The 13191-nt window shown below is 37.1% G+C and overlaps 1 protein-coding gene across 1 annotated transcript in view; it reads left to right on the forward strand.

Annotated features, from left to right (window-relative positions):
• The window catches only part of Ent3 (equilibrative nucleoside transporter 3), a 117879-nt gene that overhangs the window by 23320 nt on the left and 81368 nt on the right, over positions 1 to 13191 (forward strand). Inside the window, exon 2 of the mRNA XM_083136792.1 lies at positions 8474 to 8628. Within this exon, the coding sequence (XP_082992918.1) occupies positions 8474 to 8628 (155 nt within the window). The remainder of the gene's footprint in view (positions 1 to 8473; positions 8629 to 13191) is intronic.

A 13191-nucleotide genomic window follows, 5' to 3' on the forward strand; every position in this document is an offset into this window, starting at 1 on the left:
AAATCTGGACCGCTTTAGAAGAAAGGTAACTAAAAGTATGTAAGTCTCTTAACCACATGTAATTTTTCTATGTTATTATTTTTGTTCTTATGTTCTATAAAATCGTTTCGATGTAAAATGGCTAACGCTGTATTTGGAATCTTCTATTAAATAAATAAATATATAAATATATTGTTTACATAAAACAGTGATAGAGTTAGACTTGTTTCTCGATGAGGTGAGATACTCAAGTTAAATTCGAAACTCCCAACTGCAACTTCTGGATCCGCCACTAACCAAAAGTACATGAAATAGGTACGATGGAGAATCTACATAGCGACGTGAGAAAAAAATTTAGATAGCAAAGTAGTTGCTAATGTGGTCGTACACAAAGACTCTCAAAGGTTAGTGTAGATTATTGTACTCCTAGCTTAATAATTATGCAATCGTGGTGTATTTATACTCAAAATATTTTCTAAAAAAAATGGGAATATAATCTTTTCTTGGAGTGGGTGGGAGGGGGCATGTGGCCCATCCCACCCTCCTCTCCGTTTAAATCGCTACTGAAAATTCAACTATCGTAATAAATCACTGTGATGTGCACACCCACACACAATACTTTTGAAGTACTACATGAACATTTAAGTCGCAAAAGCTGTTGTAAAGAAAAGAACTTAAGAAAAACGGCAAGTGATGCATATTAAAGACAATAAAGAAGAAGGAAATATAAGATATTGAGCAGAAATGATCGGAGTCAGAATAAAATATTTGAGTGGAGTTTAGTTGCTTTAAGTCCATTTTATACACAGTAAGGCTAATCGGGACTGGACCTACAGTTTAAAGTGGGATCCGAAGCACTAAGTGCCTCCACCGGGTATCGAACCCGGGACCCCTTGATTACAAGGCGACGACGGATAAAAATAATTTATTTTAATTTAGGAAAGAAAACAAGACATGGTAGGCTTCAGGGAACCCAACTTTTAAGAAACATTGGGTGGTCCAAGCACTTGAGTTGCAAGTTCACAAAATATCTCCCAAATGCATACATTATGATATTAATGCACACCAACAATGCATCCATTAATTTTATTTGAAACCTGTTATTTACTTAGTTCAATAATCACTCCATCACGAATGGCAACAATAAATAGAATTAATAATAACATTAATACAACAAATTATTGGTTGTACTCGAGCCTTACCTTGGTGCCACTGGTAGCCATTTACTACATTGTTAATTTGGACCAAGTTATACGGTTGCATTAAACGAAAGTGCATGGTTACTTACAGATTTTGATGCTGGGGGAAAATAATTCGTTTGTCGCTTTTTGTTTATATTTGGTTACCAGAAACTACACCGTGTTTAAAAAAGAATCATCCGATCTTAAAAGGATTTATCTTTTTTATTGATCAAACCAGGAACTTGGAATTGTTTTTAAATTACACAGCTATACATAAATTTTTGCATAAAAATATTCATAAGTGCTCAATGTGACCCCCTTTTGGACGCTCGGCATATGTCCATACGATAGGAGAATTCGTTCCATACAGATGCGAGCATGTCTGCTGCCACTGCGTCTGGGATCCAATTTCGCAGTTCATCCACAGTAGTCGGAAGTGGAGGCACATAAACAGTGTCTTTAATGTACCCCCACAAGAAGAAATCACACACAGTGAGGTCGGGTGACCTCCTAGGAGTCCTCATCGTTTACGGCCTATCCATGTTGTTCAGGAATCTTCGAACATCCCGGTGCCAATGCGGTGGAGTTCCATCCTGTTGGAAAATGAAGTCATTGAAATCAAGCTGTAATTGTGGGAAAAGCCAGTTCTCAAGCACTTCCAAGTACGACATTCCTGTGACAGTGTCAGCCAAAAAGAAGCACGGGCCATAAAAAAGGACGAATTCTCCTATCGTATGGACATATGCCGGGCGTGCAAAGGGGTCACATTGAGCACTTAGGAACATTTTTTATCTAAAAAATTATGTATAGCTGTGTATTTTAAAAGCAATTCCAAGTTCCTGGTTTGATAAATAAAAAGAATAATTAAATAGCCTTTTGAAATCGGGTGTTTCTTTTTCAAACACCCTTCTTGTTCTTCCATTAGCATCACAACCCTTTGTGGGTTTTAGCTTTCTCAGACAAGTCGTTCCAATCTTTCCTCTTCTTTGATTAATTTTTCTAATTCCACATTATTTCTTATTCTCCATATGTCATGTTCTATCTGTACCGGGCCAAAGAACTTCCTTAAAATTTGTCTCTCAAATATACTTAGTTTGTTTCTATCTTTCTGTGTTAGGGTCCAGGTTTCAGCAGCATATGTTACCACTGGTCTTATCATAGTAAGATATATTTTCATCTTTGTATTTCGTTTCAGAAGTTTCGATTTTAACAGGGATACATTTGCATAATAGGCCTTATTACCTTTCTTTATTCTTTCATCTATTTCAGATTCTATTTTATTGTTTTCCTTAAGTGTAGATCCAAGGTATGTAAAATTACTAACACATTCAAAGGAGTAATTATTTATTAATATCGATCTATTATTATTCATGTTTATTCTATTAATATTCATGTATTTAGTTTTCTTTTCATTAGTTTGTAGTCCTACTCTTGCAGCTTCCTCTACTAGACTTATAAACGTTTCTGAAAGAGCTTTCTTAGTTCTTGCTACAATAGCTACATCATCAGCATATGCTGTGACTTGTTTTAGTTTAGTACTGATGTCTCCTCTCACATCTAATTTTTTAATCACCGAGTCCAAAACTAAATTAAATAATGTTGCTGAGAGAGGATCTCCTTGGCGGACTCCTGTCATGACATCGAAAAAGTCCGATCTTGCATTTTCAATTTTAACTGAGGCTCTAGTGTTTTGAATTGTCATTCGGATTAACCTTACTAATTTATTTGGTATTCCAATTTCTTGTAACCTTTGTAATGTTGTTGGTCTATATATTGAATCGAAGGCTTGTTTGAAATCAATAAACAAAACATGCAAATCTATATCATATTCATAGCATTTCTCAAAAATCAAACGCATCATCAGGATGTTATCTGTAGTACTTCTGTTGTTCCTAAATCCACTTTGATACTCTCCTATAATGTCTTCAGCATAATCAGTTAGTCTGATGTTAATTATTGCTGCAAGTATTTTATATAGGTTGTTTAATAGTGATATGCCTCTATAATTTTCACAGATTGTTTTATCTCCTTTTTTAAGTATAGGGCACACTAGTGCTATGTTCCAATCATTTGGCATTTGTTCTCGATTCCATATATGAATTATAAGTTTATGTATTCTACGATACATTTCTTTTCCAGCTGCTTGTGTAAGTTCACTGTTCACATTGTCAATTCCTGGTGCTTTCATCTTTTTAAAGTTTTTAATTACTGTCTCCAGTTCTTCGTATGTTGGTGCATCAAATAATATGTTTTCATTATCCTGCTGATTCATCGTGTTCCAGTAGGGCACTTCTAAATCCTGGTTGTGTTGAACTCCCTGGAAATGTTCTTTCCATCTATTCATTATTTCTGCTTGTTCAGTTAGGATTTGACCGTTTTTGGATTTTAAATTTCTAGTTCTTGGTTTATACTGTTGTGTTATAACTTTCTGGGTTCGATAGAATTTTCTATATTCTTTTTTGGTGTTTAGTTCTTGTAACATTTCTATTTGTGTTTTTACTGCTTTGCGTTTCTTTTCTATACACATTTTCTTAGCATGCTTTTTCAGATTTTCATATTTTTCTCTATTTGATCTTGTAGTTCTATTAAGACATCTATTTCTAGTTTCATTTTTTGCTTTAACCACCTTTTTACATTCTTCATCATACCAATCTTCATTTTTTTCATATGCTTTGGTTCCTAAAACCTGATTAGCAGTACTATCTATGATGTTTCTTAAATTATCCCACTCCACTTCTACATCTTCTTCTCCTGTTTCTTCAAGTTTCGTTTGTATTTCTTGTCTGTATGTGTTTTGTATACAAGGTTTCTTCAATTTTTCTATATTCCATTTCTTAGTTTTCTTGTATATTCCATCATTAACCATGCTAATCCTTTGTCTTATTTTAGTTCTAACAAGATAGTGATCCGTATCACAACTAGGTCCTCTATATGTTTTGACATCAATTATTAACGTAGCTCTCCTCTTATTGATCAATACATGATCAATTTGATTACATCGTTGTTCACCTGGTATTTTCCAAGTCCCTTTGTGGATTTTTTATGCTTAAATCTAGTGCTACTGATATCAAGGTTTTGTAATTGTGCTAGTTGTATCAGCCTTTCTCCATTGTCACTTGTTTCTTTGTGTAGGGAACACCCACTTTGGTTTATTACAAACGAAATTATTTTTCTATATTGGGACCACAAACAAACGACTAAAAAGGGATTCCTTCAGCTCGGCTCACTGTGAAGCATGCTCCACTCCACCCCTCCCCTCCATGCATGAATACGATGCACAGGACATGCGGTTCTACGCAGCTTCTTTTGCTTGTGGTTCCACTATATTTACGATTATATACAGCGGCAAGAGTTACAGTTGAGGTGGTCGGCATGTTTGTGACAATTGAAAAAGTATCATCCAGAAACACAGGTAAATATCGCTCAAATTCCCACGGGTGAGATCATTAATTGGACACCTTTCTATCAAACAATTTTCTAAGGATTTCGCATTCTGAATAGGATAAATAAACACAAAGCGTTCAACTAACTTGTGATTACCCTGCATTTGTTTCATATTTTAAACTCGTCACTATTTCAGGATTGTAATAACCACGTGCGTCGCTCTCATGAGGGGGGCAAGGGGGGATATAGCCCACCATGAAGTAGTCTCAATCACAGGTGTTCATTATCAGGAACCGAAGGGCGACCCTCATGAGGATAGACCTCACCCTCACCCTCCGAAGAAGGTTGTGACCTAATTGCGAACAATGCCTAAATCGTCCTAATTGCGAACACATAAAAGTGAGAAATAAATCCATGCCCTAATTGCGAACACATGGAACTGAAAAACCTCTTTAAAAAAATAATAATAAGGGTAGTGACCTAGAGAGACAACTAGTTTGACTAGTAACAATAGTTACTTATCATGGTCCTCTTGTAAATTCCTCAAAGGTCATTTCACCCATTCAATCTATTGACGTAATCAGACTTCCATTCGTGTTGAAAACCCCTTAGTGCCGAAAGAGATGTGGAAATCCTTCAACAGAAGGTACCGAACAAATGCAGTGGAGAGATGGAACTTCAAAATCAACAGCGAGCTAGGTAGGCCAATTCAAGAGTGGAAGACCTCATATAAAGCTAAAAGGCTGAGACAGAAAAGTTAAATGACATAATTCTTAGGATGAAAATGGACCTGGAAAGTGTAGAGAGGAAGAGAAAATATATTTTATTGGACGACAGGATGCCAAAGAGCACTAACAAGTATAAGGAAGGTTAGTGATATTCCTAAATTTATGTATAAGAGCAGTAGTTTTTGTAAAATTTGAATGTGAAATTTAGGTAAAAGTTACTAATTAAATTATTAATTGACGAAGATAATGTATTATTAATTGACAAAGCTCTTTTCAGTTAAGAATGTGCAGTAGTCGCATTAAAAGATAGGCAAAACTTTTATTATTAAATTATATATACTTCAACGACGACTTAATCATGTTGAGTTTTCTACGTTTCAACTATGTCTCATAAGGCACTGACCAGTCTCAAGTGTGGAACTGAATCCCCTTTAAAGATCGTTAAAAAGACACAGGAAGTGTGAGAAGTTGTAGGTCCCAAAACAGAAAAATGTGTTCGCAATTAGGACAAAGCCTTTCCTGTTCAGGCAGCAAGTGTTCGCAATTAAGACAACACCTGGAAGGTTTGTGAGGATGAGGGTGAGGGAGGTTAATTTAAAATGAGCACCTCTGTTCTTCGGCCTCTCTGCCCTTACACAGAGCCTGCATGAGAAATTTTCAGAAACTTCCTTAGTAGAGTAAGGATCCACACGTAGGGACAGAGGGAGGAGAAGAGTGAAAGAGACGGAGAACCACTGGGAGAAAAATAGAAGTAGAGGAACAAACGTATAACAAAGAAGATAAACAAAAGAAGGAAATTGACGGGAAAATAAAGAAACTGAGAGAGAATGAACGAAAGAAGCAGAGAGTAAAAGAAGAAAGAGAGAAAGAAAGAAAGCGAGAAACACAACAAAAAGAGAGAGAATGAAAGAGAAACAGAAGAAAGTAGTGTCAGAGAGAATGGGAAAGCGAAATAGAATAAAGAGACAGAGAGAAACCGAATAAAGAGAAAGAGAGAAAGAATGTCAGGGAAAGGTAAGACACAAATTTGAAATACTGAGAGAGGATTTGGAGACAGAAACATAAGGAAAATAGAGGGAGAGAGAGAAAGAGGCAGAGGAATATAGGGCACAAGTTTGAAGAAATTCTAACCATGACCCAGGCGCGGTTCCACGGGGAAGGCAATAGGGGCGACAACCCCTTCCAACTACCAGGTTTTTTAATACATATTTTTAAGCCTAATAGTTTTCAAAACTCGACTGTTCTGTCTTTTATCACGAAGTTGAACAGGCTGGAGAATGGAGAATTTTTGAAAAGTTTGATTGATAGGCTAAGCGGAACTAGACGTACAGTTTAAATTTGCATCTGAACCACTCTGCAAGATACCTCAAAAGGGGATCGAACCCGAGACCCTTGCAGATTGATTGATTGAGTTAGTGTTTTAAGTCCACTTTATGCACAGTAAGGCTAATTGGGACTGGAACTACAGTTTAAAGTGGGATCCGAACCACTATGTGCCTTCACCGGGTATCGAACCCGGGACCCCTTGAATACAAGGCTACGACATCATCGGAGAGGTCGCAGCTGCCTGCAGAGAATGAATTTTTGTTTATTGGTTTATTCCTTTTATTTCTCATATCTGATGGTTCATTTTATCGTGACAGTGTAAGGAATTATGATAACGACATAAAAGAATGACCTACACCCCTATTTTTCAAAACAAAACAAAAAAGTCAATAGCGTAGTTGGTTCATGCTACAGAATCATTGTTTACATAAAACAGTGCAAGTGTAAATTAGAATTGATTCTCGGTGAGGTGACGTACCTGACTGAAATTCGTAACTTCGTAACTGTAACTTCTGGATCTGCCACTGTCATGACCGCTGATACCATTCCGTCATCACCAGAGTTAAAGAATGCTTGGTAAGTCTGTAAAGTCCACTTTTTTAAGCAGAGTCCCAATAGGGCCTATAGTTTTGTGGAATCACAATGAGAAATACAACTCGGGCAGTTCGAATTTTTATCGGGACGGGGACATGTACCAAGAAAAACGTACCAATAATAATAATAATAACATTATTATTATTATTATTAGTAGTAGTAGTAGTATCAAAGACGTTATTTTCCTCGTAAATTACGCAAAAGAGGGGTAGAAGTCGCCGCTAAAGCATTTGTGTTGGAACAAACAATTTGAAATATTTTTTCCCCCAAAACATTCAATTTCAGATTAATAATGAAAAACAAGCACACAAACTGTATTTTTGAAAGACAGAAAATGCTTGATAAATGCATTCCGAATATATATATTTTTACTTAGGGTATAACGTTCATGTATGACATATGTTTTACACGTATGCAACATGCTAACACTAAATTGTGTGCGTATTCAAAGTTTCTTTATTACATAGCCTATATGTACGACATATAAGTATTATTTAAATACATTACGCAATCAATTCATCCATCTCAAATTAAACCGCCTCAAAACGATTGTTCATTCATTTAAGACAAAATGAATTAAGTAGTGTTGCCCACGAGACGAGACTTTGGCCTGTCTCGTCTCGTGTAGTCTCGTGGAAATGCTGTCTCGTCTCGAAAATATTCGTTTGTCTTATGACACATGGTCAATCTCGTCTCGTCTCGAATTTTTAAAAGCCTGTCCCGTCTCGTCCCGTGGGCAACACTAGAATTAAGAAAAGTGCTACTTCTCTTTCTGATAATTTGGAATGCATTAGAGAAAACAATCAGAAATTGCGAGGGAAGCGAGCAAGACATTTTTTAGATCAATTTTTTTTTTGCAAACTGAAAAAAATATTGATTTTATACGGCGCAAATAATTTCATGGAGCGCCATGGCATTCTCTCTTTTACAACTTCTTGACTAAGAAAAGTAGGTATTGCGAGCGATGCGAGCAAGAACATTTTTCGAAATGTATTTTTATTTGCATAAAATATGAAATCGAGGGGTAGAATTGCCCCTCTGTGCCCCTGCAGGTGGCCTTCACCGTCATTGTTTGTCTCCCTTTGCCCCCCTAGAATTGACTTTCGTATAAGGCTGAGGGGGCAATGCCCCCTCCCTCCTTTGGTTGCGCGACTGAACTCTGGAACTATCGCCAGTTCCATGCAAAACCCTATTGTATTGCTATATTTTACCTGATATTGACGTTTGTAAACTTGTACTATTTTAAAATGTGACTAATGGTACTTTTTCTTCTATTTTTAGCTTCATAATCGCAGTCGACTACTTCCAGAATCGATACCCAGGATCGACAATCGTGTTCGATATGTCTCTTGTCTACATTGTCATGGCGTTCTTTGCTGTGCTTGCTAACAACATACTTGTGGAGACCCTGTCGTTAAATACTCGTATAACTTTTGGTAAGATTATTTTATGACTCAATCATTAGAATAATAATAATAATAAAAATAACCAGTGGCGCAACAACCCGTGAGAGCCAGGGCATACCTACCGACTGCCGGCCTCACTCACGCGAAAAGTGGGAAATCATACAACCAGTTACGGGGGTGACGTGTGATCAGCACAACTGTAATAATCTTCAATTAGTCAAAACGTTAACAGAAAAAACAACATTTATTTAACTTATAACTTCATGTTATAAAAACTACATGTAAGACATTCAACAAAGACAAAACACAATCTATCTCCAACTAGACTTGTTCACAGTATATCTTCGTAAATCCTTTATCTTTTTCTTAACTTCTAACAATTCTCCCCCTCTAACAAAAAAAATCATGCATAGGTCTTGTTACCAAAGGTAAGTTGTAGTCTATCTGGTTCTTTCTTGTATCTAGAAGATCTTCGAAATTCTCTGTTCTCTGCGTTCCTCGTTTGTGTATTTACAACTGCCTCTGGTTCCCCATGTCCTGGTGCTGCCTCTGTATACCTTGGATATGTCCAAAAATCATCCATCTCCTCTTCTTTCTTCTCGACCTCCCGTCTCTGACCTTTATAGTTGTTCTTAAGCTTTCCCACTTGATGTCTGTGCACCCTTTTTGTCAATCCATTTCTAAGTTTCACTTCTAAAAGCCTTGCTCCTACTCTCTTAATCACCTGAGCTTTTATAAATTTAGGAACTAAGGATGGATTTTCTTTTTATCCAAACTATCTCTCCTGATCTAGGCATCCAAGATTCTGCCTCATATTTATTATTGTCTATCTTTTCATCTATTTGGCAATTTGGTAAGTTGAATATACTTCTCGGCTGAATATAACTCTTTCTGCTGGAGACATCCCATCCTCGTCGCCAATTGTAATGATCTTCAATTAGTCAAAACGTTAACAGAAAAAAACCACATTTATTTAACTTATAACTTCATGTTATAAAAACTACATGAAATACATTCAACTAGACTTGTTCACAGTATATCTTCTTAAATCCTTTAACTTTTTCTTAACTTCTATCAACAACGAACCCCCATTCTTTGTTGTAAGTTATCATGACCGAGTTACGTTACTCATTCGTAGCTCCCCAATTTTCTCACGATAGTCGATGGCCATCGGTCCCATACACAGGCCGAAAGCTCAGGAGAAAAGTTGTTACGCTTCCCCCAGGAGACCCAAACCTACCGCTTTCCATAGCCGGAGCCCAAAGCATGACGTCTTAGACCGCCGCACGGCCTTAGAATGCATTCCCGAATCCTTCGTTAACGAACATTTTACCATGTTAAGACGACAAAGGGAATTTATTGCTATTTCAAAGATCTCAAAATGGCATACGTACAATACAAACAGGCACGTATCTAGAAATATATTTCGGTGGTGGGAGGGTGCGTTCCGAACCATTATAATTATGTTAAGTTAAATTAAAATAATATTCATTTTGAGTAAATTATTTAATATTGTATTTTTATTAAAACGTAACGTTTCAACCTTCTAGCAAGGTCTTCTTCAGACTCTGCACCAAGTACAAATGTAACAAGGTACAAAACAGGACGATATATATATACACAAACATTACTCCCCTCCAGACTATTAGAAAGTTGTTTTGGAACATTCCAGCAGGTGGCTTTCCCTTGTCAACTGTACTTTCACCTAAAAGGCTAAACATATTTACTTCCATCTAGAATGTGATTGGACTCTTTATCTCACGCTCTTTTTTTCCTTCATTCTTCTTCCTTCTTCTCTCCTCTTTCTCTCTTGTCCTTTCAAATCTTTCTAACACCTTCTTCCATTCTTTGTTTAACTTCAGTCCCCATTCCAGTTCATTGGGTCTTCTTTACCTTTCTTCTCTATTTCCTTGGCCTCCTTCCATTTTCTCACTAGTATTCTCTTCTCCCTTCCTATCTGCTTAGCCTTATTCCACTCTATGTCATGTCCTGTTTCTCTCGTGTATTTAAATATCGCATTTCTCTCTCTCTTAAGTCATACATCATTCCTATGTTGTTTCAATCTGTCTTTCACCCTCTTTTTCGTTTCTCCTATGTACACACTCTGACATTCTTTACATTTCACTTCGTAGATAATCCTCTCCTCTTCCACTTCTCTGTTTTCCTTTTTCTTGTTTGCATTCTTCGCTATTCCTAAGATGCTTCTCCCTCCCATCCTGTAAGTTTTTATGCCAGCTTTCCTAAGCACTTTGCATATCTTTTCTGTGGTCTTCCCCATACTCCTTATTCCAAACCTCCTCTCTTTTTCTTTCTCTTCCTCTTTTTCTTTCTCTTCCAATTCTCTGAAGAAGACCTTGCTAGAAGGTTGAAACGTTACGTTTAGTTTATGTTTTATAATAAAATAAATTTCAGCCTTGGTCAGCATATTAAGTTTTTCATGTCTTCATTTTTATCATTCGTTGTCATCATCCTTTTGGAACTGAATTGGATCACAGCTGGATTGACAATTCTCTCCATTTAGTACTCTTGCCTCTATTCCCGTGGTTCTCAACCTTTTTCAGTTCGGGACCCATCTTGAAGGATATTACACTTCATGGAACCCATAAGCATGGGCGCCGGCAGAATTACTTGTAGGAGTGTGTACCCAGTTTATAATATTTTTACTAACATCGAGTACCTTAAGAAACCCTCTTTTACGCTTGCTCAAAGAAGCTTACACATACTTCATTCTAGGAAACTAAATATGTTATTTAAAGGACTGATTTACTCTAGTCTAAAATCTAACTAAACACACTTGCAGAAATTGAGAGATGCCGGTAAAAAGGCAATGGTAGAGCGCGACCTGTATTAAAAGAATATATCTTAGTATTTTAAATGTAATAGGTTATTAAGACACAGTAAATAAATTTTCGAGCCCGACTTCGCGACCCACCAGACGCCCCTTCAGGACCCTGGGTCGCGCGCCATAGGTTGAGAAACGATGCTCTATTCAGTTACTTAAAAAAGGAAGAAAAGTCTAGTGGTGAGTGTGTGGTTTATAGTAGCCTATTACGAGTATATTCTCATGAAGAATCGATGATATACACCAAATTTCATCACCCCCTCCCGCCTTTACTTCAAATCTCTTCTGTCACCCCTTTCATGTTTATAATCAACACGATCTTGCTTTAAATGAATGGACTATTTCCTTGTCGACTAATGTATGAAATGTGTCATTCTTCTCATATATAAACAACCACAAATAAAATTGTATTTTACGTCTGTACGTTGGGCTTATTGTTTTCTTAATAACGGGACTAGTTCAGGCCATCCCTCGGGTGGAGCTCAGGGGACAAATACCTTGCCCCTGATGAAGAGTGTAGGATATATGTTATGTGTGCTTGAGCGAAGAATCACAGTCAGTTCCTCTATTAAAAGTTGCCATGCTATGAAAAAAAATAGGAATTATACTACTTTACTCGTATGTACTGTACATTTTAAAAAGATAAGATTGTATTGTTGACAATAGTCAATTTATTTTGAGTGACATGTTGAAGTCACAGATTTAAGGTCCCGGGTTCGATCCCCGGCCGGTTCAAATCCGGGAACTTTTCTAACGGTGGAAGCGGTCCCGGCGCACACCCAGCGTCGAATAACATGGATACCTGGGGGAAACCCTGGGGGGTAAAGGCGGTCGGGGGCGTGGTGCTGATCACATCACCCCCACTTACGACCGGATCAAGAAAGTGTGGGGCGTTACCCCCACACCCCCTATACGCCTTCATGGCGTGGTGCTAAGCACAGGGAACACTTTACCTTTACCTGACATGTTGAAGTCACAGATTTATTTTATGAACAAATTTGAATAACATAGAATTTATGTCCTGAATTAATCTTCGTATTAGAATTGTTAATTTTAATATTTTTACATATGTGTTTCATGTGCTTTATTTATGTAAACATCAGTGGTTTTGATTGTTTAACACATTTTACGCCATCTTGCTTTGTCAATAATCTCTTTAGAAGCATCAGGATATTGTGTGTATATTATATTTATAGCTATAAATCCCAAGAACTAAAACTTTGTAAGCAGAAAGGGGGGGGGGGATGGTGCAATATCTAGAGGGGCGAAGTTCCCCTGATCCTGCCACCTACACATATGGTATATTCGATCAATATTTTATTTGCTTTGCCTGCTGTTCTAATATCATCTTTGTATTATTTACTACCTGATCAATAATTATATTAATTCTTTGAAGTGCTACTTAATTCTGTAAGGATGCTTTCCAATGTATACTCACACAGGCTAAACTGGACCTATAGTTTAAAGTGGAATCAGAACCACTAAATTATGACTTCGCTGTAAATCGAGTCCAGACCCTTGGTTACAATACGACAGCTTAAGCCACTTCGCTGTAGTGAAAATTACGATACGATTATGGCTGAAGCATCATCATGTTTCACTATTGGCAGGATTAAGACCGGATTATATGTGTATGCCGGTGTTCAACTCTCACACGGCCTGGGCGGGAAATAGAGCGAAGGTGAAATCACGCCACCAGATTACATGTTTCCATTGGTCGGCAGTCCATGTTTTATACTCTTGGCATCACT

This window comes from Lepisma saccharinum, chromosome 15 (assembly GCF_977018435.1).
Source record: "Lepisma saccharinum chromosome 15, izLepSacc3.1, whole genome shotgun sequence".
Lineage (NCBI taxonomy): Eukaryota > Metazoa > Arthropoda > Insecta > Zygentoma > Lepismatidae > Lepisma > Lepisma saccharinum.